Source organism: Zootoca vivipara, chromosome 2, assembly GCF_963506605.1.
Source record: "Zootoca vivipara chromosome 2, rZooViv1.1, whole genome shotgun sequence".
Taxonomy (NCBI): domain Eukaryota; kingdom Metazoa; phylum Chordata; class Lepidosauria; order Squamata; family Lacertidae; genus Zootoca; species Zootoca vivipara.
The window spans coordinates 114,531,061-114,557,963 of record NC_083277.1 but is presented as its reverse complement, the minus strand read 5'-3'; the positions used below and the strand labels follow the sequence as shown (position 1 = coordinate 114,557,963).

Genomic DNA, 26,903 nt, shown 5'->3' with positions numbered 1-26,903 from the left:
TGGGGGGGGGGGAGAGATCGAGATCCTTCAATCAGATGTAGATTTAAAACCATTATAATTGGTTTAATGATAAACCCTTTCCTGGATCTCTAAGGCTTTTCTGATCTTAACGGTTTTGTTTCTAAAAGGAACCAGTTTCCTAAAAGAAAGGTAGGCATAGGTCTAACTTTGTTGCACGTGGCATGTGTAATTTGGCCATGTATGCATCAGTAAAAAAGGAGGGAATGTCTCACCCCGCCCACCCCATACAAGATGCAGATTTGCATGGCATTTGTATGTCCTAAAGGAAAGCAGGGCATTTGAATGTCCTACTTTCCCTTAGCTTAGGACATCCCTATTTTCATCAGAGAAATGTTGGAGAGTATGGAATTGTCCAACATCCAAATCAGAAACCAGGACGGCTGCTGTAAATCCAGGACCGTCCCTGGAAAATAGGGACACTTCAAGGGTCTGGTTAACTATGTGCTTCATGAAGTCCTTTTCTTTTATCTGTCCTGAATCTTTCAACATTCCAGCTTCATTGGAAGTCTCCAAGTTCTGGTTTTAAGAGAGAGGAGGGGGAACATTTTCCTCATCCGCTTTCTCAATTAACTTTGTAAGCTTCTATTGTGTTATCTCTTACTCCAATAAACACCCCTAAATGCTACAGCTTTTGCTCATGGAGATGCCAGACCCACCTGATAATTTTGCTTGCCCTTTTCTGAACCTTTCCCTTTTTTGAGGTGGGGCTGCCAGAAGTGCACACACTGTTCCATCATCTCCCTTGTCGCTGCTCGCATGAGTAGAGAGGGCAGGTGAGCAGAACAATGACCGCAGGAACGAGGAGGAGGAGGAGGAGGAGGAGGAGGAGGAGGGCTATCGGGACCAGAAGGCTCTGAGGGGTGGGCATTGCACTCGCTAGAAGGGGCGTGAGCCTGGGCAGGTGCCGGAATGGTGACCCTGATAACCTGAGATGCGCATTGCGCTTTCTGTTGTATGGTGTGTGTGGAAAAGACATTGATCTTGGCACCCCATAGGATGGGTAGGGGGGGGGGGTAAATCGTTTATCTGGCTGCAACAGCAGTTAAATTCGGGCCTGCAGTTTTTTCACCTATAAAACAGGAAACCACTGCCGCTCAACTGATAAGGTGGCGGCGACAGCGGCTGCCTTTTTGCATGTCTTCTCAATTTTGGTGGTGGGCTGGGAGAAGAGTAGAGTGGGGAAGAGGTGCCAGCTGTTGCTTTTATGCAGAGGAGCTCCTCCAGTGGCACACGAGAGAAAGACACTGGCACAGTGGTGGTTCCTGCATTGCCATGCGCTTCTAAGCAGGTGGACGGCGGCCGATGAGGACTTTGATAAAAGTGTGATTCTGTAGTTTGCATATTGCATATAGGAAGAGCCCCAATTTTGGGGGGGGGGGCTTCGCCATGGCTTTCATGGCAGGTGGTACCATCCGCAACGAGGCATTTGCCGCTCCTGTACCAACCAAACTAACCTCTGCCGTCAAGCTCTAATAATCTACATTGGGCAAAGGTTGAAAGAGCAAGCAGCTGGCAGCACTCAATTTCAAGCAATGTCAGGCTGTTAAAACCGCTGTTGATCCTAAACAACAGAAGTAGGTGGTTTTTCTGGACGCATCTTCTGAAACTGTACTAACAGCAGCATCAAGGGGAGAGTGAAGAGGAACAAATCCCTTGCAAGCTAGTTGCAGCAAGTCGCGGAGGGTTAAGAAGTTACAGATTCTGACCAAGGTTTCGCTAGTCCCTTGATCGCTCTGAGAAGCCATGCTGGATAGTGATCCCCGGGTGCAGCTCTGTCAATCATTTTTCTTCGCCACCGCCGCATTTTAGGCACTGCCATGTGCTCCAGCCTGTGTTTGGCTGGCTATGTTACAAGATTGGCGACCTGCTCCAGCTGTTGTCCAGCCTGCTTCATTGTCTGAAGTTCACTGGAAAAAACCCTGAGCTCTACATCAACAGAGGAGTGATCCCATTGATTTTCTTGCTATTCCGTAGTAAGATTAGGTCCTTGGCAGGAGCATCAGTCTTGCTGGCCAGAAAATCCCCCGGGGCATTCAGGAATCCCTTGGATACCATACGCCTGCCAGGGAATGGGATAACAGATTGGTCCCCCAGCAGCCCTGTGGGTCAAACCTCCCCAGGAAATGGTCCAGCCGTTGCAAAGGTGTAAGTATGCCACTCACAACCATGGAACGAAAACCAATTTACTGAGACATGGCTATGAATGTATAAGTGAATTTTAAAAACGAAAACCATACTTTTTTGAAAGTTTTGGGAATGGGGAACCTGTGGCCTTTCAGGTGTTGCTAGACTACAGTTCCCATCACCCCTCACCATTGGCCATGTTGACTGAGATTTGGCAACTTTTTGGAGGGCCATAAGTGCCCCGTTCTTCTTTTAGATCATGTGCTGGACTCCCAACTCCCACCAGCCCCAGTCAACATGTTCGATGGTCAGGAATCAGTTGCCCTGTGTTCCATGCATTTTTGCGACCATTCGGAGAGAGTCCTCCTTGCTCCAGTGCCTGTTCCCATATGTTCTTTCTCTCCTGCCTCTCCGGAAGAAGGATGTGTGTGCATGGAAGCAATGCTGGAAACTTGTCCGCTTCCCATTCCCCCTCCCTCTCCCTCCAGGATTTTGTGCAAGCAGGTGAGTCAGACATGGAGCGCTGTGCCCCTCGGGTGGAGCTGGAGCGTCGTGGCTGCCTCCCCAGTGAGATAATGGATCCACACAGTGAGCAGCGTGTGCTGGAGGACAGGCCTCTGAGCAACAGCACCCAGCACCAGAGCTTCACTCAGCTCGCCCCGCAAAGAATTGCTCTTCAGCTTCGGCCTGGTAGGCCCTCCCTCCAGCCTTTCTTTTGCCAGTTTGGGTTGTGTTGGGGTGGGTGGGAGATAGTGATGTTAAATTCTCGGGAATAATATTCTCGAGAATATTATCGATCAATGAGAATGAAAATGGTAATAATAATAATAATAATAATAATAATAATAATAATAATAATAATAATAAATTATTTATACATCGCCCATCTGGCCGGGTTCCCCCAGCCACTCTGGGCGGCTTCCAACAAAACATTAAAATACAGAAATCAAACATTAAAAGCTTCCCTAAACAGGGCTGCCTTGAGATGCCTTCTAAAGGTCTGGTAATTGTTGTTCTCTTTGACCTCTGGTGGGAGGGCATTCCACAGGGTGGGTGCCACTACCGAGAAGACCCTTTGTCTGGTTCCCTGTAACTTGGCTTCTCGTAGCGAGGGAACCACCAGAAGACCCTCGGCGCTGGACCTCAGTGTCCGGGCAGAACGATGGGGGTGGAGACGCTCCTTCAGGTATACTGGACCAAGGCCGTTTAGATAATTTTCATTTAAAATAGGAGAATATTCATTTCAATGCATTGAAAATGATACAATTTTAATGCATTGGAAATGATATAATTAGTTAATATACATGTTTGTTCATAGGTAAACTTGTTCAGATGGCAACCAAAAACTGTACAAATACTTTTATTCAGTGGGCCAATGCAGTGAATTCACATTCTTTGATTTTTTTGCACCAAACTTGAAATTGAAAATTCAATGTGAATGACTCACTTTAATCACTGAGCCTGCCACTAGCCATATATTTACCATCAACTTTGAATTCTAATTATGTTGTGTATATATGAAATGTTGCTTTTTAAAGAAAAAGGAATATAAAAATGTTCATCAAATTAAATGAATAGCATTTTTAAAACAAACAAACAAAAGTTTTCTGTAGCTCACATTTCAGAACTGCCGATGGTGAATGACACAATGCCCAGTAATGTAACTGGATCAAAAAAAATCATTATTCATTACTGTGAGGGACAGGGGATATCGCGAAGTCCCTCCCCTCCTGAGTTCAAGCCCGTCCCCGAGCAAAGGGGAAAGCAGGGAGAGTTCCGATTCCAGTGGGGAAGCAGGAAGTCGTGTCCGAGGCTCAGGCAAGGTAGAGGAGCCAGGGTCCCAGGTGGGACAGGAAGGGGCAAGCAAGGGGGGAAGACCCATCCCTCCAACTCCAGAATTACGCAGGAAGAGGAGGGGCAAGAGGATGGGTCTGCCAAAGCTTTTGTGTTGGAGAAAGACGCGCCAAAAGCCATTAGGAGGTTCTGAAACCGACTGACAACATCGCTCCGTGTAAATAGCAATGACTTGAGCACTGTAAATACGCAGCACCAATAAAAGAATAAAATGCAGAGCTGCGTAGCGTCGTTACTCTGAAGTAGTCCACTCCGGCCACTGTGACAGCAACCTCCTAATCATTTTTGGGCTACTTCGGAGTTGCCGGGATGAGCGTGTCCGAGGCGGAGAAGTGGCGGCAGATCGCTGAGCAAGCCCAGCTAGAACTGCAACAGCTGTCGCTGCAGGCGCAGGGAGAATTGAAGGCAGCTAAAGAGGAGACTAAGAAGGTCCAGGACGACCGGCTACAACTTGCGGAACAGGTGAGAGAGCTCCAGGAAAAAGAGCAGCATTTAAGGGCGGTGGCGGTAGACCTCCAAAACAAGCTGGATGCAGAGAAAAACAAGGCGGGAGGGGCTCCCCAAGTCCAAGTGCTGCCAGGAAGGAGAGCAGGGACCCTTGTAAGCAAGTTCAATGGAGACCCGAAGGAGTTTCAGGGCTTTGAGACTGAGATCGTGTATGCTCTTGAGCTGCACCAGAATGAGTTCCCCGATGATGAGCACAGAGTAGCGTTTATTGTGGAACATCTCACCGGAGCAGCCAGGGAGTGGCTAAGACCATTAATCGCAACCAAGAATCCTTGCATGAAAAATGTCCAACAATTTCTAGAAGGTTTGAGGACGATGTATTCGTCCGATAGTCATTTGGACCAGACTAAGGAGGAACTGCATAATTTACGCCAAGGAAATATGACAGTTCGCGCATATTGGGCGAAATTCACCATGCTGGTGCACAGACTGGGGTGGGTTTTGGATTCGCCTCCCATGCAAGCTGCGTTTTACTTGGGTTTGAGCGAGGAGGTGAAGGATGAACTCTCGAGAGGTCCAAAGCCCAGTACTATGGATCAGCTGAGCAAAGCAGCTCTGGCGGTGGGGGTGAGGCAGGAATCCCGGTGGAACGACAAGCAAGCGACGCGCGCAAAGCGGGCTTGGTTCCCACGGTCGCAGGAGAAGCCACTCCCTCAACAACCCTTTCAGGCCACGCCTGGAGCCAGCCAGGACCAGGAGCCCATGCAGATTGATAGCGCGCGCGCGCGGGCTTTTCAAACCCCAGCGGCGCCAAGACGCAAGGAGGGAAGGGGCGGGAATTGCTTTCTCTGCAACTCACCCCAGCATCTCGTCAGAGACTGCCCACATCGCAGGGAGTGGCAAGGAAAGGCGGGAACGGTGGTGCCCTCCCCCACTGACGCAGCACCACAGCAGGGAAACGGGAAAGCCTGGCTGCAGGAGACAAGGGGCAGCAGCCAGGCACAGTCAGCAGACAACAGCCCCAGCCCGCCCACCCGCACAGAGAGGTGCAGAGCCAGCCCACCCCTCCCAGAGCAGGAGTGGTTCTAGAAGTGACGCTAACGCTCCCAAATGGCTATCCCCTGACGGTCCTCGCCTTAATTGACAGTGGGGCGTCCGCCAACTTCTTCTCGAGAAGCTTTGCAGAAGAGCACCAAATCCAGCTTTTGCAGTTGGATTTTCCTCTGCACGTAGCGACCATTGACGGCAGGGAGCTGCTGGGAGGGGCCATCACACATCAAACCCCCCCCATGTGAATGACGGTGGGAAGGCACTCAGAGACACTGGCGTTCAACGTCACCACCATCTCAGACCCCCCCATCGTCTTGGGCATGAGCTGGCTGGCGCGCCACGACCCCTCCATCAGTTGGCACCAGAGGTGCATCACGTTTGGGTCAGACTTTTGTCTGGAACATTGCATGCAGCACCAACCAGGGGAGGGGCCTCCGATAGCCACGGTGGCCACCATGCATATCAAAGGGGGTGAGGCAATACCCAAGCAGTACTGGGACCTGCAGGAGGTCTTCAGCGAAGCGGAGTCCGACCACCTACCCCCGCACAGGCCTTTTGACTGCCAGATCAACCTGGTGCCAGGGGCGACGATACCCCCAGCCAAGCTGTACGCCATGTCAGACCAGGAGCTGGAGGATCTGCGCGCTTTCATCGACAAGAACCTCAAGCGGGGGTTCATAAGGGAAAGCAAGGCAGCAGGGGGCAGCCCGGTCTTCTGGGTGGACAAGAAAGACACGCAACAGCGCCGTCTCGTGGTGGACTTTAGACGGCTGAATTCGGTGACAGAGCCCGTGGCTTTCCCCATGCCCAGAGTGGATGATCTCCTGACAGCGGCACGCAGGGGCAAGATTTTCACCAAGCTGGACCTAAGGGGGGCGTACAACTTGATCAGGATCCGGGAAGGAGATGAATGGAAAACCACGATGTTCACGCCTCTGGGCTCTTTTGAATATCTGGTGATGCCCTTCGGTTTGCAAGGGGGCTCAGCATGCTTCCAGGCCTTCATGCACCACGTCCTGGGGTCCCTCCTCTTCAGGAAATGCTTGGTCTTCCTAGATGACATCCTTATCTACTCGAATGACCCAGTGCAGCATGTGAAAGATGTCAGAGAGGTGTTGCAACGCCTGAAGGAGAACCACCTGTATGTGAAGCTGGAGAAGTGCAAGTTTCACACCAAAGAGGTGGACTTCCTGGGCTACAAGCTGTCAGACAAGGGGCTGGCGATGGACAAGGACAAGGTGCAGGCCATCCTGGACTGGCACAGCCCCAGGACGCGCAAAGATGCCCAACGCCTACTAGGCTTCGCTAACTTCTACAGGAAGTTCATCAAGAACTTCTCTCGCGTTACGGCTCCCATCACGGACTGCCTGAGAGGCAAGCAGAAGTTCAAGTGGACACCAGAGGCGCAAGCAGCGTTCGAAAGCCTCAAGAGAGTGTTCGCCTCAGACCAAAACCTGTTCCATGTGGTGCAGGACGCGCCCCTACGCATTGAGACAGATGCTTCTGAAAAAGCTGTGGGCGCAATTTTGTTGCAACTGGACGCCAACAGGGAGTGGAGACCCTGTGCCTTCTTCTCCAGGAAGCTGACACAGCCTGAACGCAACTACACAGTGTTTGATAGGGAACTTCTTGCGATCTACGCTGCGTTCCAGCACTGGCGACACTTCCTGGTGGGCGCGAAGCACCCCATCCAGGTGTGCACAGACCACAAGAACCTGGAGTTCTGGAGAACTGCCAGGGTGCTCAACCAGCGGCAGATACGGTGGGCAGAGTTCTTCTCGAACTTCAACTTCTCCATCCACTACATCCCGGGGGAGCAGAATGTCAGGGCGGATGCCCTCTCCCGCAAGCCAGAGTACATGGAGGAGGAGGCGCCACCAGCCCCAAGGCACATTTTCCCCCCGTCGGCATGGTCCTGCGGAGCAGCTGTGGTGAGCGAGGCAGAACTCACAGCACTGACGGCAGCGGATGAATTTGCCAACCGCATCTTCAGAGAACTGAGAGGGGGGAGGGAGCAGGCAAAAGACTTTGCAGAACGCAGAGGGCTGCTTTTCTACAAGGGTGCGCTGTACCTACCCACCACCCAGCTTCGACGTACGGTCCTCAAGCAGATGCACGACAACCCTACAGCGGGGCATTTTGGAAGGGACAAAACCGCTCACCTAGTCATGAGACACTTCTGGTGGCCAGGGGTGCGGGAAGATGTTCGAGACTATGTAAGGGGCTGTACCACCTGCCAGCGGGCGAAGGTGGTCAGAGCAGCGCCACCAGGGTTGCTGGAGCCCTTAGCCACACCACACAGGCCGTGGGAAGTGGTGTCCATGGACTTCATCACAGATCTGCCTTCGTCCAGGGGTAAGACTGCAGTGTTGGTGGTGGTGGACCTTATGTCCAAAATGTGTCACTTTATACCGTGTGCCAGGGCAGTCTCGGCAGAAGAGACAGCCAAACTGTTTGTTGATCACATTTTCAGACTGCATGGATTACCTTTAAGGGTTATTTCGGATCGTGGCCGCCAATTTGTTTCCAGGTTCTGGCGGCGGCTCATGAACCTCCTGCAGGTGGAGGTCAGCTTGTCGACGGCTAGACACCCGCAGACCAACGGACAAGCGGAGAGGGTCAACGCCATTCTGCAGCAGTACCTGAGATGCTACGTCAGCCAGCGGCAAACGGACTGGGTGGATCGCTTGCCACTAGCAGAATTTGCCTACAACAATGCAGTGCACGTCTCCACAGGGGTGTCGCCCTTTAAGGCCAATTACGGGCGCGACCTCAGATCTTTCCCAGAGAGGGAGAGGGAGGAGGAGGAGGAGGAGGGCCCACAGGCTGAGGATTGGGCAGAGGAACTGGAGACGGTGCACCAGCAGCTCAGAGAACACTTGGAGAGGGCCAAGGAAGCGTACAAAAAGGGGGCAGATCGCCACAGGCGACAAGGGGAGGTCATCAGGGTGGGGGACAAGGTGTGGTTGTCCTCGGAGGGCCTTCCCACCAGAGGGAGGTGCAAAAAGCTGGCACCCAAAAGGCTGGGCCCCTTCACGGTCACGCAACAGGTAAACCCGGTGGCATACAGGCTGGCACTGCCAGAGGACATGAGGGTGCATCCAGTGTTTCATAGATCGCTGCTGTCGCCGTACAGGGAAAGCAGCAGGCTCCGAGACGGCGAACAAACCCCCGAGGGAGGGGGGGAGAGGGAAGGCAGGGAGCAACTCAATGAGGCCACGGCCATCCTGGATTCAAGGTGGGGGGTGGGGGGACTGGAGTACCTCATGGCATGGGAGGATGCTCCACCGTCCCAGAATGAATGGGTCCCAGCCACTCAGATACAGGAGGAATTCTTGGTGGAAGAATTTCACGCCCTCTTTCCCCACAGACCCAAGCCCTGGCACATGGAAAGGGAGGGGGAGGAGGAGGAGGCACGGGAGAGCAGCTCACCATGGCGCTGGGAAGCGGAGTTTGAGGAACCAGAGGATGAGGTATGGGTGTCACCGAGATCCACCCAGTCAGAGGAAGGAGCAGATTGGCAGAACGTTTTTACCCCCACCAGCTCTGACGCCACGGACTTTTTGGGATTCCCGTCCGCCCAGGCGGAAGGGGGGGGCTCGCAGGACTGGGGGGAGGTATTCACACCAACGGGCTCGGAGAGCACTGAGTTCTTAGGCTTCCAGTCGTCACCGACACATGGGGGGGGCCTGGGGAGGGGTGAAGGAGAGCTTGGGAGGGGGGTGGATGTGAGGGACAGGGGATATCGCGAAGTCCCTCCCCTCCTGAGTTCAAGCCCGTCCCCGAGCAAAGGGGAAAGCAGGGAGAGTTCCGATTCCAGTGGGGAAGCAGGAAGTCGTGTCCGAGGCTCAGGCAAGGTAGAGGAGCCAGGGTCCCAGGTGGGACAGGAAGGGGCAAGCAAGGGGGGAAGACCCATCCCTCCAACTCCAGAATTACGCAGGAAGAGGAGGGGCAAGAGGATGGGTCTGCCAAAGCTTTTGTGTTGGAGAAAGACGCGCCAAAAGCCATTAGGAGGTTCTGAAACCGACTGACAACATCGCTCCGTGTAAATAGCAATGACTTGAGCACTGTAAATACGCAGCACCAATAAAAGAATAAAATGCAGAGCTGCGTAGCGTCGTTACTCTGAAGTAGTCCACTCCGGCCACTGTGACAATTACTTACACCGGCAACTTACACAGCTTGACTTATTATTTACTAGGTTTTTTAAATGTGGGTTGTAAAACTGGTTCTTACATTAGAATTTACAGTTTGTAGAGAATATTCTCCGGAGAATTTTCTAGCAGAGAATATTCTCGAGAATTTTCTCATTCTCGAGAATATTCTCCGGAGAATATTCTCACCTCACATCACTAGTGGGAGAGATGGCTGTTTGGCAGGGATGCTTCAGGGAGAAGCACAGTCTTCTTCCTCCCTTCTGTGAAATCTGCACTTGCTCCCTGTCTTGGATCAGCATCCAAAGGCAGAGCAATGGCCATCTTCAGTTAAACTTCTTTAATTAATTGTGAAATCCACACAGCTTTCTCCAGGCTTCCTTTTGCCAGTTCGGGTTGTATATCCCTCAGTTGTTTCCTGCGACTCCAAACGGCATTAGGGCGACCAGCACAACAGTAAATAGGCGAGCCTTCAGCAATTTGTTTTATTGGTACAGGCAGGTAGCCGTGTTGGTCTGCCGTAGTCGAAACAAATTAAAAAAATTCCTTCCAGTACACTGCATGGTATCTGAAGAAGTGTGCATGCACATGAAAGCTCATACCAATGACAAACTTAGTTGGTCTCTAAGGTGCTACTGGAAGGATTTTTTAAATTTTGTTTTATTGATGTTAGTTGGATATAATCTTTGTGAAATGTACTATCATTAATTACCCACACTTCACCATAAGGTCCCGGGACAGGTTAAAACAATTCAAACACAATATTCAAAACAGTGTAGTCTCCCAAAACGATGTTTATTTTTTCCAGTCCATTGCATATCTGCGGCTTCGTACGCACCATAGCATTAAAGCACATTTGAAGCTTTCCCTCAGAGAATTCTGGGCACTATAGTTTACACGTCACAGAGTTACAATTGCAATAACCCTTTACAAACTACAATGCCCAGAATCCTTTGAGGGAAAGAATGGGCTTTGAATGGGCTTTAATGGTATAGGAAGGACATGCCCATTCATTATTGCTTATGTGTTGTTGGTGGTGATCATGCTGTTAGGACTTATTTGGAATACTGTAGTCCCTCCACTTTTTTGGAAGTGAATTCATGGTTTGGATATGTCCAAACCATGATCTGATGTGGGAATTGTAAATTACATTTCTATTTATTTAAAAGACTTTAGTCATGCTGGATTTCAGGGTGATACACAGCATAAAATAAATACTGCCGGGGGGGGGGGCGCTGAGGGAGAGGAAGCTCATAATAGGCTAAAACCTCTCCAATTAAATTGGTTTTAAAAAAATCTATTCAAAAGTCTGGCTGAAGAAAAATGTTTTGCCTGGTATCTAAAAGATTGTGGTGTGGGCACGAGATAGACCTTTGCCTCTGTTAACAGCTTGTATACATCTCTGATGGAAGAGATACATTGAGAAGAGTGATCTGAAAACGGGGTTGGAGGACCCTGTTGCCTTCTGGGTGGTGGTGTTGGGCTTCTGCCCCCTCCAGCGCCAGACAGCATAGCCCATGATCATGGATGGTGAGAGTTGTAACCCAACAACTACTGGAGTTTCCCCAGGTTCCTAGTCCCTGGCTAAAATGAAACTCGGTGCTCCTTCACAACATTGGAAAGCATACAGACAGTATCTTGGTAGCACTGAGGATTCGATTCCTCTTCCTTCTCTGTGCATATCAGGGGAGGAGCAGAGGGTCACAGTGCGCTTCAGACGGGCTGAAGGTTACCCCGTGGACCTGTACTATCTCATGGACCTGTCGTACTCCATGAAGGACGACCTGGAGAACATCAAGCGGCTGGGGAGCCATCTGCTCGCTGCCCTGCGTGACGTCACCACTTCGGTGAAGATTGGTATGCTGATCTGGAGGCAATGCTGTGGTGGTGGGGGGGGCAGCTGCAGGGCTGGGAGGTGGGTTAGGCTGAGAGATGGCAATCAGCCCATCATGGCCAGAGTGGTAGATTTGAACCCCCCCCCAAATCCTATTCCGACCCTCTTTGACACCGCATGGGCTTTCAAACGCACTGTTAGGTGACGGGAAACAGCAGGATCTCTTTGTTGCAGGGTTTGGCTCCTTTGTCGACAAGACGGTTCTGCCCTATGTGGACACAGCGCCCTCCAAATGGCAAAACCCCTGCTCTCCATCGGACGAGTCCTGTCAGCCGGCATTCAGCTACCAACACGTGCTGAAGCTCACAGACAACGCCAGCGAGTTCGAGAGCAGGGTCAGCCAGCAGCGCATCTCTGGGAACATGGACATGGCCGAGGGGGGCTTTGATGCCATCATGCAGGCAGTCATTTGCAAGGTGAGATGGTGGGGTAGCTTTACGTGCATAGCTGATAGAGGAGGTGTGTGGCTGAGAAGGGAACGTAGGCCCTGATGACAGTAAGGCAGGCACAGGAGCATGTGTTTGTGCGCATGCACACACATATGTGAACCCAAGCATGTGCAAACCCGAAACTATGCTAATCTTCTTACTATATATAGTTGTGAGGCACGGGATAATACATTCAGGGAGTTCCCAGTCCGTCATTGTTTTCATTATTCCCAGCAAGTTCACAGTTCCCAATTAAAGCTGATCAGGAGGTCTTGCGCAACAAAAAGTTCAGACTTTCGGGGAAAAAGGAAAGCCATGGAGAAAGTGCAATGGAAAGTGTGAGGCAACACTTGCTTTGACGCAACATCTTCTAGCCTCCCTGTAAACAAATCAGAATAAATGCTCAATAAACAGGTCATCTGGAACTCCCCGAATGTACAAATTGAGCACTGTCTGCTCTGGGCAAATGAGAACAGTACAAAGGAACAATTCATAGCAATGAAGATTTCATACAGGGTTGGTCCACCTGAACATTTCATCCCAGGTTCAACTTCCAGGTCAGGGGATGCTGAATTACCTACTGATCAATACTATTGGGTTTCCTAACCTGGAAACTCTACTGGTTTTGTTCCAGTCATTAGCAGCACTTAACAGTATTTGACAGATGACATGAAATAGGTGGTTGTGTACGACAGTTGCCATATCATTTTAATTTCATGAATTTTATCCTAATTTGTTTAGCCTAGTGGCGGTGAAATATACTCGCGAGTCGAGAGTGAATTTCATGCTCTTTATTCAGCTCATAGTCATCAAGGAGAAGAAGGGAAGACTGGCTCCTTTCCCAAAACCATCTGCTTATATACATTATTTACACAATGGGCCTTGCGTGATTGGCTACTTCAGGGCTACACCTGTGGGCCAATCAGGTTGTGGATTGACTTCTGCCTGCAGCCTGATTGGCTGCTCCTACAGGCCAATCAGGTTGCAGATTCACTTCTGCCAGCCGCCTGATTGGCTGCTCCTGCAGGCCAATCAGGTTGCGGATTCACTTCCACCTGGAGTTGGATTGGGTAGCTCCTGCGGACCAATCAGACTGCTGATTCTGAATCCTATTGTTCTAGGATTCAGCTCAGTACATAACAGGTGGGAAACCTGTTACCCTCTAAATGTTGTCAGAATCCAACTCTCATCCTTCCCAGCCAGCATGGTCAGTTGTCAGGGATGATGGAAGTTGGGAATCTAGCAACATAGGGAAAGGGCCAAAGCTTAGCCACATTGGCTTGGCCAATAAAAAGAAGCCTATTTCAAAATTTGAAATCCGAATGCTGAAGGTACATGTCACTGGCAAAACCCTGAGTGTTGAAATCTGTAAATGCTGTAGATCTTGAGGTTTTGGTTCTGCTAACCTGGTACTTAAAGATGCTATGTCCTCGTGTAACCCTTTGTGCCCATGTACAGATTACCAAAAGCATAAAATACTGAGCTAACTGCTTGCATGTGGGAACGGCAGTGTAACTTCCCTCTCTTCCCTTCCAGGAGCAGATTGGCTGGCGTAATGTGACGAAGCTCTTGGTCTTCACTTCGGATGGCACATTCCACATGGCAGGAGATGGGAAGCTGGGAGGGGTCTACATGCCCAACGATGGCCGCTGCCACTTGGATGACAGAGGGCTATATACGAAAAGCCACCTATATGTAGGTCTCTCTTGGTCCTCTTGAAAAACAAAGTTAGGCAGGGAGAGAGATTGCCTCGGGAGACAAAAGAAAACAACAAGGTTCAAAGTTGGGTGATGTCTATATTAGGATCAACCCCCAAACCACAAAAAAATGTGGCCAGTTTTTTGAGTTCTCTAGAACTCTTCATCAGCTAAGATGTTGCACAAGTGAAAGTCAGCTGGATAGCTCAGTTGGTTAGAGCGTGGTGCTGATACTGCCAAGTTTGCAGGTTTGATCCCCATAAGGGACAGCTGCATTGCAGGGGGTTGGACTAGATGACCGTACAGGTCCCTTCCAACTCTACGATTCTGTGGGAACCAGAAGGGTCAGGCCACATCCAGGTGATGGTGGTTATGAGTTTGAGATGCACACCAGCGGTATTGGAATTGAAAATGAAATTTGAGATAATGACTCAGTGCAGTTGTATCACTTTCCTGGCTACTTAATGTTGGTTAGGTGGTTTGTGGGTTTCTCCTCTGTTTCTTTCCCCCTTGATCTTGTGTGCTCCTCCCCACTTCCTCCCCCTCCTTCTCACCCAAGCACCCACCCTCCTAACACTGTGGTTGGCATTGCAAGTGCAACAGCACCTCCCTAATCGCAGTATGCATGCTCACTTTTACTGATGGTTGTAGTGGTTTTGCCACTACATGTATATATATACATGTGGTCATAACCATGCTTGGCACTGAATGAGACCAGCTGGAAGAGAGAAGGGAAGGGATTGTAAGGCCAATGGGGAAGGAGGAGGTGTGTTTGAGCCTGTTTCTGATTGGTTACCTGTGAGTAGTCCCATGCTTCCATAATGGCACCCCCCATTTCCCAAACAGTGCTAGCCAATGAAGTGCAGAGAATCATGATGCTGCAGAACAGTTAACTCCTACTACAGAGGGAGAGCTAGACGTTAAGGACCATTTTTGGTGGCAAGTGTGTTATGTAACATCACATCTCGTGTGGACATTGGGAGTAAATGTTGTGAAACAATTCCAAGCTGGCTTATTCAGCATGAAGAATAGTCTTGTGAATGCCCCATTTTGTGTGCTTTGAATAAAATTGGCAGCTAGTGATTTAGAGTAGGGGTGGTGGTGGCTTCTGTTCCTGAACTATGAGCTAGGGGCCACTAGAGACAGAATCTGATGTTCTTAGCAGTGTGGGTGTAAGGGGGAGAAAGTACAGAGAACCGCCCCCTTGCATCAGAAGTAGCTCCTCCCCAAGCAGTGATGGAAGTGAGGGCTCTGAGGGAGGCTAGTCAGGAAGTGGAGAGAGAGGGCCAAGGTTCCAGCAGCATGGGAGAGCCCCGGCTAGACAAGAGGGAGGAAAGAGAGGGGGAGAAGGGAGAAAAGGAAAGCATGGAGCGTAGACCCTTTCCTCCGGTTCCGGAATTACGCAGGAGAAAGAAAGGGAGGAGATTCACTGTCCCGAGACTCCTGTGTTGGAGAAGATCACGTGGGGGGGGGGCAGTGCCGGATTCTGCATCGGAATGAGCAGACATGTTTTACACACCTGTCTCACTGTAAATAGACTGCACTAATAAAAACTGTTTAAAGACAAGCATGCGGAGCGTCGTTACTCTAGAGTAGTCGCAAGAACCCCTGACAGCGGGGAAGCTGAAATTTTGCTCAAATGGGCCCTACTTCAGTGGCAGAAGGTCTCGGGCACAATCCCCAACATCTCCAGGTAGGGCTTGTCTGAACCCAGAGAGCTGCTGCCAGTCAGTGTAGATACTGCTCTGACTCTGTACAATGGCCTGAAAGTCAGGATCTTGGCTTAAATAATTCAAAGTGGCTGACTTGACATAAATTTATACAGTATTTTTTTCCAGCGTTTATACCAAGGTTTAGGGAATCTGTGGGATGTGGGTGGCTTTGTGGTCTAAACCACTGAGCCTAGGGCTTGTTGATTATGGTAATGTAAGTATAAGTACTTATGGTAATAGAAGTATGGACCCAGGTGGCGCTGTGGGTTAAACCACTGAGCCTAGGGCTTGCTGATCAGAAGGTCAGCGGTTCGAATCCCTGTGACGGGGTGGGCTCCCGTTGTTCGGTCCCAGCTCCTGCCCACCTAGCAGTTCAAAAGCACGTCCAAGTGCAAGTAGATGAATAGGTACCGCTCCGGCGGGAAGGTAAACGGCATTTCCGTGCGCTGCTCTGGTTCGCCAGAAGCGGCTTTGTCATGCTGGCCACATGACCCGGAAGCTGTCTGCGGACAAACGCTGGCTCCCTTGGCCTATAGAGGGAGATGAGTGTGCAACCCCAGAGTCGTTTGCGACTGGACCTAACGATCAGGGGTACCTTTACCTTTACCTTAGGGAATTTGTGGCCCTTCAGGTGTTACTAAACTCCCAACTCTCATTGGTCCCAGCATGACCACTCCTAGGAGTTGGGAGTTGTAGTCCACCTGACATATGATGGGACACAGGTTAGACACTCTTGGTTTAGATCTTTTTGATCTGAAGTGCAGAGAGTCAAGGCTTCCAGATTCTAACCTCCACCTCCAGCAAGAGAGGTAAATGTAGAGTGTGGGAAGAGCGGAAAATCTAAGCGGAGACTCCTTTGAACGTGACCCTATTCCCTTGTCTCTTTGTAGGACTACCCTTCAGTTGCGCACCTGGCCGAGGTGCTGTCTGAATCGAACATCCAGGCCATATTTGCTGTGACTGGGCCCAGGCTTTCTATGTATGAGGTGAGTGCTGAACCGGAAGGCAGAGGAGTAGGGGAAACCTGAGGGGTGTGGGTGTGCCTCTCACTCTGACTTTTTCCTTTCCCCTCAGGAACTGAGCAGGCTCATTCCCAAGTCCGTGGTTGGGGAACTGAGGGAGGATTCCAGCAACGTGGTGCAGCTCATCGCAGACGCCTACAGTGTAAGGCTGAGTACGGGTAGCAAGGGCCAGAACCCCTTTGGGAGGGCAAAACATGCCCCCAGGGCCCCCCAGGAATGGAGCCAAGCCCAAAGGGGGGATGGACATTCTGTGATTTAATTACGTTTTCAAGGCGAACACCACCAGAGCCAAACAATGTTCACATTTTCAATATGAAAAGCATGTCCCATCTAGATTTTTATTTATTTTTATATCCCACCTTTCCTCCAAGGACCTCAAGGTGGTGTACGTAGTTCTCCCCACCCCCAATTTTATCCTCACAACAACCCTGTGAAGTAGGCTAGGCTGAGAGAAAGTGGTTTGGTTTGCACCTCAAGGTAAGCCAAGGTATGGCTTACCGTGACTGCCTGAACGTGCTGGCTTCCAGTGACGAACTTGCACCCACTTTTCTCCTCGCTGGGCCTTTTAGTTCAATGTAGGATTATCCAAGCCTGGGGTCATGGGTCTCTCCAACCTTAGCCTATGGCCTAAACCAATTGGACACACCCTTGTGACTGAGGTAAGGTAAAGGGACCCCTGACCATTATGTCCAGTCGTGACCGACTCTGGGGTTGCGCGCTCATCTCACATTATTGGCCGAGGGAGCCGACGTACAGCTTCCAGGTCATGTGGCCAGCATGACAAAGCTGCTTCTGGCAAACCAGAGCAGCACACTGAAACGTCGTTTACCTTCCCACCAGAGCAGTACCTATTTATCTACTTGCACTTTGACGTGCTTTTGAACTGCTAGGTTGGCAGGAGCTGGGACCGAAGAACGGGAGCTCACCCTGTCACAGGGATTCGAACCGCCGACCTTCTGATCAGCAAGCCCTAGGCTCAGTGGTTTAGCCCACAGCGCCACCTGGGTCCCTTGTGACTGAGGAGAAACATGCAAAACCAAACCATGGCTTAGCTACCACATCACACTGACCAGGGACGAGCAAAGCCAGGAGGGAGTTCATGCTAAGCCATGATTTAGCATAGCTGTGAACACAGCCGGAGTCCCAGAGTCACCCAGTGAGCTTCATGGCAGTGTTGGGTTTTGATTCCTGGTCTCCCAGATCCTAGTCCAACACACCACACTGTACAGTATATAGGGCAAGGAAGACCTTTTCATCTAGGGGAGATTAGCTAGTGATCCTGAACACAATTCCTCCTGGCTTGGCTTGCTTGCTTGAGCTACCTTGAGCCACCTGTGGGTCCCTGTTGATGCTACAGTATGTCTGAAGTTAAGCGATGGTCACTGCCTGCATGACGACTGCTAGGGATCCCCATGCGATCTGCTGGAACTTGACTCAGATAAAGGTTCCGTGAGTCACCTTCTGCGCCACTGTGAACTGCCTGGATGGGAAGCCAGGTGTAAGTCTCTCAGAGCTTCCCTGGTCAAGAACAGGATACAAGTGAATAAGGGAATATGGGTGGTTCTAAACCACCGAGCCTCTTGGGCTTGCCGATCAGAAGGTTGGTGGTTCAAATCCCCATGACAGCGTGAGCTCCCGATCCTCTGTCCCAGCTCCTGCCAACCTAGCAGTTCAAAAGCATGCCAGTGCAAGTAGATAAATAGGTACCACTGTGGCAGGAAGGTAATTGGTGTTTCTATCACGGTGTCCCGGGACCCAGGTGGCGCTGTGGTTAAACAACTGAGCCTAGGGCTTGCTGATCAGAAGGTCGGCGGTTCGAATCCCTGTGACGGGGTGAGCTCCCGTTGCTTGATCCCAGCTCCTGCCAACCTAGCAGTTCGAAAGCACATCAAAATGCAAGTAGATAAATAGGAACCGCTACAGCGGGAAGGTAAACGGCGTTTCCGTGTGCTGCTCTGGTTTGCCAGAAGTGGCTTTGTCATGCTGGCCACATGACCTGGAAGCTATACGCCAGCTCCCTCGGCCAATAATGCGAGATGAGCGCGCAACCCCAGAGTCGGTCACGACTGGACCTAATGGTCAGGGGTCCCTTTACCTTTACCTTTATCACGGTGTCCCATTGGGCCAGTAGCGGTTTAGTCCTGCTGGCCACGACCCAGAAAGCTGTCTGTGGACAAACGGCGGCTTCCTTGGCCTGAAAGTGAGATGAGCACTGCAATCCCATAGTCACCGTTGACTGGACTTAACAGTAATCGTCCAGGGGTCATTTTTACAAGGGACTAGAACAAAAAAGCACTTCTGTTCTGAACCAGATTTGCTGGTTCTGCCCTCTGCTGGTGATGGACACTAGGTAACATCCAGCTACCGGTAAGACTGTGGACACATTTGAAACATACGCACTCTCTTGAAGAATCCTGGGAACCGTAATTTACCTCTCAGAGCTATAGTTCCTAGTACCCCTAACAAACTACAGTTCCCATGCTTAAATTATGCATAGAGGACACTGAAATAAATGGATGAAAGTCTATTGGCCGCAATGGGTCTACTCCTATGACTAGTATTGGATATCTCCCACTGATCAGGTCTGGGGATTCATGAGCCCTGGAAGAGATTATGAATGTAATAGTGAGCTATAATACTAATGAGTTCAAAGTGCATTGCATACCCCAATATGATTTACAACAACCCTGTCAAAGTTGTCCAGTATTATTCCACCCCGAGTGCTGAAAGTGAGCAAATGACTGTGTTGGGGCTTGAATCGTGGATCCGAGCACAATTCAAAGTGTTGGTGCTGACCTTTAAAGCCCTAAACGGCCTCAGTCCAGTATACCTGAAGGAGCATCTCCACCTCCATCGCTCTGCCCGGACACTGAGGTCCAGTGCCGAAGGCCTTCTGGCAGTTCCCTCGCTGCGAGAAGCCAAGTTACAGGGAACCAGGCAGAGGGCCTTCTCGGTAGTGGCACCCGCCCTGTGGAACGCCCTCCCACCAGATGTCAAAAAGAAAAACAACTACCAGACTTTTAGAGGACATCTGAAGGCAGCCGTGTTTAGGGAAGTTTTTAAACTTTAAGAAATTAGTGTATTTAATATTTCTGTTGGAAGCTGCCCAAAGTGGCTGGGGAGGCCCAGCCAGATGGGTGGGGTATAAATAATAAATTATTATTATTATCTTTGGATCTTCAGCTTGGCAACTGGTGCTACAGTGTCAGAAGGCAGACACAGACACTCACCCAAAGTCTAGGATCACATTCTCATGGCCGTTCTCCCCACAGAGCCTCTCGTCCACCGTGAATTTGGTGCACTCTTCAGATCTTGCTCCTGGCATCGCCATTGCTTACGACTCGCACTGTGGCGACTCGGAAACCTCTGGGCGCACGCAGGGGGAATGCCTTGGCGTACGCGTCAACCAGCAGGTGAGCACTTAAGATCGGGGGTGGCAAACCCAATCTAGGCCTACGTGTCCTTTGGAACTCCCCTGAGGCCACACACCCTTTACAGCCTGAGTGTTTTCCCTGGCTGGAATGTGTTTCTTGAACTCTGATGAGTCCTCTTGCTTGGCTGTACAGAGTATAGCTTTTGTGTGTGTGTGTAGAAACAAGCCTACTGTAGAAAGGTAAAATTTGTAATGGTTACTTTCCCATTTCTAGCCACCACTGTCATGTGGTCCTTGGATGGTTGCCCAGAAGGGAGAGTGGTCCCTCAGGCAGAAAAGCCCTCCTCACTCCTGGCCTATTAGGCCAGTGCTTTCTATTTATTCCAAGGCATCAGGGTTGGCTCAGCTGGAGCAAAACAGGGAGGGAGGAACAGAGACATCTAGAACAAGGGGGGAAGAACAGTAAAGATGTTTAGAACAGGGAGGAACAGAGGCATCTAGAACAGGAAGAGAACAGTAGAGATGTGTAGAACAGGTTTTATAGTTATAGGTCCTATTCTGTTTCCACTAATTGACATGGAGCAGGGCAGGGGAAGCTGAGGCCCTCCAGATGTTGCTGGACTCCAGTTTCCACCCCCTCTCTGACCGTTGGCCCTATTATTGACTGATGGCTGGGGAAGCTCAGAAGCACCTGGAGGGCCACAGCTTCTCCACCCCTGGCTTAGAGCAATATAGATGGCAATGGTGGGGGTCACTCTTTCCTTATCTCAGTTGCTCCCCCTCCCACAGGTGGAATTCTCAGTACGGATAAAGGCCACCACCTGCCTGCCGGGTCCCCAGAAGGTGGTGCTGCGAGTTCTAGGAGTGGGTGAGGAGGTGCACATAGAAGTGGCGACATTGTGCGATTGCCAGTGTGGAGATACGCAGTCCAATGCGCCTCACTGTTCTGGCGGCCGTGGCAACCTCACCTGTGGCATCTGCAGGTATTATAAATTAAAAGTTTTAGAAATGTGACCCCCTTCTCCCAGTGTGTGTATACACACACACACACACACACACACACACACACACATGTACATGTGCTCCTAGATAACAGGGATTAAGATTGCAGCCTTAATTATGTATTGAGGAAAGGACTCATTTCTTCTGAATCTATTACCAATTAATTGTGACCCTGGATTCTAGTATTATATACTGAAGGGGAAAGGATTACTCCGTCTCCGATCTACCCTATTGATAACTTTAGAAAACCCGACCTGGTCCCATTTCCCCCACCATCCCAAAATCAGTTGTTTCTTTTCCACTCTGGATTAGAAGAGGCCCAAATGTCCCTGCATTTCCTCTAAAGCAGGGGTGGCCAACTCCCAAGAGACTGCAATCTACTCACAGTTAAATACTGGCAGTGATCTACCCCCTTTTGGGGGGTTCAGGTCAAAAAATTGTTGAGCTTTATTTAGGAAGGAGGAAGGCCCATTTTTTTGTGTGGGGGGGGGTTGGGTCAAAGTTGTTGAGTTTTTTCAGGGAGGAGGTAAAAAATTTGGGCTTTTTCTAGGGGGAGCCACAGTTGTTCAGCTTCTTTGGGGGGAGCTAGTGATCTACTAGTGATCTACCGCAGACGTCCAGTGATCTACTGGGAGATCACGATCTACCTGTTGGACATGCCTGCTCTAAAGCCAATGATTGTTTGGGTTGCTGCTTTAGGGTGAGAAGGCAGCTAGGATTCAGTCGAGGCTGATGCCCTTTGTCGTGCTGGTACAGGGAATCCCAAATGGTAGGGGAAGCCAGAGCCAGAGAGAGTCAACACTGCAGCCGCAGAGCTTTCTGGACTGGTTGAAAATAAAGAGAAGGCAGGCAAGCTGGTGGGGCAGAGGCCTATTTGCTAGGTTTCTTGGGTTGGGAGTAGAAAAAACCAGGCTCGGTGGACCTGATGGGTCTGGTTCAGCAACTCTGACCCACCCCACCCATGTGCTGTCTTTGCTCTTCTAGCTGCCAGGAGGGCCATGCCGGCCGGCTGTGCGAGTGCAAGCCAGAGGAGCTGGTGGACGCAGAGGCCACGTGCCGAGATGCGAACGACACGGGCCCAGTGTGCAGCGGTAAGGGCCAGTGTGTGTGCGGGAAGTGCCAGTGCAATGCCCAGGCGAGCGGACCCCTCTGCAAGTGTGACGATGCTGGCTGCGAAAGGCACAACGGGCAGCTCTGTGGAGGTAAAAATCTTCTAATGGTAGGGCTACGCCGTTTTCTTTTAACCTGGCAGATGTTGGGCAACAGAGTCATTGGTGGCACCAGTGGGGATGCTGGTGGCTTTACTGTAGCCAGCGTGGGTATTTCCATAGGTTTTCAGGAGGAAAGCAGGCTGCTAATGTTGCCTCCAAATTGTCAGTGTGTGTGTGTGTGTTGTTGAAGCACACACTGGAAATTCTGATTTGTGCAGTTGAAGGTGATTAAAGTGCTTCTGTCAACTTAATGCAACAAATTCCCTTTTAAAACAGCAGATAAGGAAATGATTAACAGAAAGATGTATAACCTCCACATCAGCTAATCAGTATGAATGTTCATTGCAGTATAACCTCCCTGCAAGCAAAAACAAGAATGAATGCAAGGTCAAGATCAAACATAGTCTAACCTTGGCATAAGTTTTGTGTAAGCCATGCAGGGTGAATGCTCAGCTAACAGTCCCCTGGAGGAGTCCAAATACTTCTAGGGCTGTGTTTATAAACTGCAATGCAGGAAAAAGCACAGTACTGAGCACAGAATCCAGCTTCTGAAGACACTCTCACGATTTCATTTAAGAAGAGCAACTTTCTAGCCCGCATTCTTACAAAGGTGTGCCTTTGTAAGTGTGAGGGCAATCAATGTCTGCTGGCATCTCAAAAGGCAGAAAGGTTGCTGAATAAGACATATATACATGTGGGTGGAATGGCTTTGTGAAGGAACTCTGTAATGCCGACAGACATCTCTCTTTGTAGGCAACGGGCAATGCAGATGTGGCAACTGTGAGTGCCACCAGAACTATACTGGCAGTGCATGTCAGTGCAGCCTGGAGACCAGTGGATGCACACAGGAGGGCGTTGTATGCAGCGATCACGGGCATTGCGTCTGCAACAGATGCCACTGTGATGCTGGCTGGTTTGACAGTCACTGCAGCCGCTGTGCTGACTGCCAGACACCCTGTGAAGAGCACAGGTGAGATTCTGACTTGGTTTTAGGAGAGAGTCTTGCCTACTTTGTACCAGCGGTGTGCGTGTGGGTGGGTGGGGTGGAGGGACAGCAAGAGGGCTGGCCAGCAGCTACATTTTACAGGTATCTCTGCAACTATGGCCAAACCGAGCATGGAGCACAGCTTACAACTGTCAGTGTGTGGGAAAAAAAACAACTGCCAGTGTGTCTTCCTCCCCCTTTTCCTGACCATTGTAGAAAGGGTGTCCTTATGCTCTAGTTAGAAGCACGAGGAAAAAATGCTCATGGCTGCTCTTGTGTTGGCAGGAATTGTGCAGAGTGCAGGGCTTTTGGAACTGGGCTGCTGCAGAAGACTTGCAGCGCATCCTGCAACCAGACGGTGAATGTGGTGCTGGCTTCCGCCACCGACGAAAGATGGTGCCAGACCAAAGCAGAAGATGGCAGCCTCCTCATCTACCTCATTGAGAGGGACAAGGAGGGCTCCATCAGCCTGACAGTGAATGGCAAAGAAGGTGAGTGGGCACAGGAAAGAAGGGCAGGAGAGCCTTTGTTGCAGGAAGGGGCTATTAATGCGCTCCTGCTCTGTTTCTAGGCAACTCGTAGGAGCATCAGATTGGTCTCTGTGAGAACAGGACTAGATGAGCCTCTGGCCTGATGCAACAAGGCTATTCTTGTGTTCTTAAGGCCAGACTATTTTGACGTCTGTGACAGAAGGCACGTTCAACTACAGCAGGCAGAAGTTTCAGTGGCACCTGATTCTTCTGGAGCCTGTAACACAGGCTGTATGTGACTTCACGTCATCTGTTGATCTTCTTCCAAGGGTGACTCACAGCTGTCCATGGAGGCGCAGGTTAATTCTGTGTCCAGGGCAGCTGTCTACTAGCTCTATCTGGTATGCCGGCTGAGACCCTACTGGCCTGTGCCCTCTGCCACCTGAGTGGTACATGCGGTGGTTATCTCTTGACTAGACTACTGCCATGTGCTCCACGTGGGGCTACCTTTGAAGGTGACTCAGAAACTACAACTAATCCAGAATGAGGCTGTCAGACTGGTGAGTGAGAGTGGCCGCCATGACCATATAACACTGCTCCTAAAAGACCTACATTGGGTCCCCGTATGTTTCTGAGCACAATTCAAAGTGTTGGTGCTGACCTTTAAAGCCCCAAATTGCTTTGGCCCTGTATACCTGAAGGAGCGTCTCCACCTCCGCTGTTCAGCCTGGGCACTGAGTTCCAGCACTGAGCGTCTTCTGGTGGTTCCTTCATTGTGAAAAGTGAGGTACAGGCAACCAGGCAGAGGGCCTTCTCAGTAGTGGTGCTTGCCCTGTGGAACGCCCTCCTGTCAGTTGTGAAGGAAGTAAAACAACTATCTGACTTTTAGGAGACATCTGAAGGCAGCCCTGTATAGGGAAGTTTTTAATGTTTGATGTTTTACTATGTTTCCTGCTTGATAATTTGTTGGAAGCAGCCCAAGGTGGCTGGGGCAACCCAGCCAGATGGGCGGCATATAAATAATAAATGATTATTATTGTTACAATAACTGTTAGCAGAGTATGTGTGCACAACGGTAGCAGGAGAGGGAATAAGTCCAATAAATAAATGAGGAAGGGGCACTTGCTTCTCAGAACTCATCTGCAAGATCCTCATAACTCCTTCCTTCTACTCTGCCAGGTAACACGACCAAGAAGACATTCAGGCTGGTACTGAGCTCAGTGCTGGGCTTGGTGTTTTTTGGAGTTTTCCTCATAATAGTCTACCGCATAGTCTTGGAGATCTATGACCGGAGGGAGTTCAAGCGTTTCGAAAAGGAGAGGAAGCATGCCAAGTGGAATGAGGTCAGTGCTCCTTCCTGCCCTGCCTGAAGGCTGCAATTAGTTCATGTCAGCCAGCCATTGCCATTCTGATCTCACCTGCTCCTTATCCCAGGCAGGGAATTTCTCAGCCCTGACTGGGCTGCTGTTTCCTGGAACAAAAGTTACGTTCATTCTGTAAAAGGGGTGGTGAGGCCACAACAGTGGAGCGTTTACAGCAAGCCCAAAGCTGGAAGGCTAAACGCTCTATGCCAGGCATCCCCAAACTTCGGCCCTCCAGATGTTTTGGACTACAATTTCCATCTCCCCTGACCACTGGTCCTGTTAGCTAGGGATCATGGGAATTGTAGGCCAAAACATCTGGAGGGCCGCCGTTTGGGGGTGCCTGCTCTATGCATAAAGGGGCAAGTTAGGCACGTGAGACGAGTCCGATTTTTAACCTCCCCACTTCCTTGACTACTTTTTAGATGAGCAGACTTCAACTTCTTCAAAGTTGAAACCCAACTTTTCGCCCAACCATGTCCATAACTTCTTTCAGCGTATATCCATGTCGCTGAGACCCAACGTAGCTCAGGCTGTGACCAAAGCAGCAGCTGGGCCTGCTGATGGTTACAGACAAATTGTGTAATAAACCTAGATGCATTTTATTGTTGTTCCAAAAAATGTTAACAGAAAATGGAGACCCCTTTCAACCACAGAAAGTGTCCCACTATAGGAAGCTAGCTTGTACCGTTGGTTCATCCAGCCCAGTGGTCAGTTGACTCCAGGGTTTCAGGGAAGAGTCTTTCGCAGCCCTACCTGCAGATTTTTGTGGCCATTTGGATGCCAAACAGTTGCTCTACCACCTGAGCCATGGCCTTTTCCCAAATCAATTCCCCACTATTAGATGGAGTCTTCTGGTCACGTTGACACTACTATCCACAGCGTCAACCCCCTCCCCCATGTTTTTCAAGGCATACAAAACTATGGGAGGCTGAGCCCCCAAGGCGTGTGAGAGAGAGAGACTCATACACCTGGTTTGGGGAAAGCAAATTCTGTAACAGGAAGTAAGAGGCCTACAACTTTGTCTACTTGCCTCTTTTGTAGGTGAACAATCCTCTATACCGGAGTGCCACTACCACAGTCATCAATCCCAAGTACAACAGTGACTGAGGATTGGTGACTGCTGCTGGATTTGGACTATGGAGAAGCTGGGTTCGAATCCTCACTCAAAAACACAGGGATGTCTTCATCTCTTAGCTTGGTCTATCTACCTCGCAGCATAATTCCAAGTAATAAAATTTAAACTTTTTTCCGGGGGGGGGGAGGGAACTGGATGCAGTTTCATAATAAAACTGATTAACGAATTCTTTTTGCAAGGTGTGCTTTACTTAAAAGATTCATAGTTCTGCCATTCCTCCCCCCAAACTGGTGCAGCACTAATGGGAAACAAATAAGAAAAGAGGGGCTATAGTTATCTTTTATGCAAGTAGCCATTTGGGTTCAGAAAACACCTTTGGATTGGTTGGCCCAGTGGGAGGAGCCAGTTCTTCCCATCTCCAGTGACTCAAATTATATAGGCCATCTATATATATAAAGTCCATGTTGTCCCTGCGTCCAGTTGTCCCGTGTGTCCCTGGGTCACTGCGCATGTGCCCCAGGGATACAGGGATTGGACAGCAGAGACTGCGCGCGCGCACTCTCCCCCCACTCTGCCTCCTCCAACCGCCGCTCCCGCCGGACACCGCCTCACTGCAGGGCACGTCAGGGAAGCGAGGGTGGAGGCCTCCTCACAACCCTCCCTGGCCGTGAGGAGCGGCGGTTGGAGGAGGCAGGGGGGGGGAGAGTGCGCGCGTCCTTCCTGTCGGCGGCTGGGGGAGAGGAAGGAAGGAGGAGAAAGCAGCGCTTTCTCCTCCTCCGTTCCTGTCCCCCTGCCGCCGACAGCAAGGACGGGTCCCAGGGTTCGGAGAAGCGCTGCGCAAGCGCTTCTCCGAACCCTGGGATGTCTGCTTCCTGTCGGCGGCTGCGGGAGAGGAACGGAGGAGAAAGCAGCGCTTTCTCCTCCTCCGTTCCTGTCCCCCTGCCACCGACAGCAAGGACAGGTCCCAGGGTTCGGAGAAGCGCTGCGCAAGCGCTTCTCCGAACCCCAGGATTCTAGCGC

The 26,903-nt window shown here is 50.5% G+C and overlaps 1 protein-coding gene across 3 annotated transcripts in view; it reads left to right on the top strand.

Moving 5' to 3' along the window:
• Positions 1-26,055, top strand: part of ITGB7 (integrin subunit beta 7) — a 47,169-nt gene extending 21,114 nt beyond the window's left edge. For all 3 annotated transcript variants that reach the window (XM_035099652.2, XM_035099642.2, XM_035099661.2), the window contains exons 4-16: positions 2,634-2,835; positions 11,337-11,507; positions 11,719-11,960; positions 13,509-13,667; positions 16,272-16,367; positions 16,456-16,545; positions 19,676-19,816; positions 20,566-20,759; positions 21,763-21,980; positions 22,743-22,959; positions 23,260-23,465; positions 24,624-24,787; positions 25,850-26,055. In XM_035099652.2, the coding sequence (XP_034955543.1) occupies positions 2,634-2,835; positions 11,337-11,507; positions 11,719-11,960; positions 13,509-13,667; positions 16,272-16,367; positions 16,456-16,545; positions 19,676-19,816; positions 20,566-20,759; positions 21,763-21,980; positions 22,743-22,959; positions 23,260-23,465; positions 24,624-24,787; positions 25,850-25,915 (2,166 nt within the window). In that variant the 3' untranslated portion in view covers positions 25,916-26,055. The remainder of the gene's footprint in view (positions 1-2,633; positions 2,836-11,336; positions 11,508-11,718; positions 11,961-13,508; positions 13,668-16,271; positions 16,368-16,455; positions 16,546-19,675; positions 19,817-20,565; positions 20,760-21,762; positions 21,981-22,742; positions 22,960-23,259; positions 23,466-24,623; positions 24,788-25,849) is intronic.
• Positions 26,056-26,903: the final 848 nt, after the last annotated feature.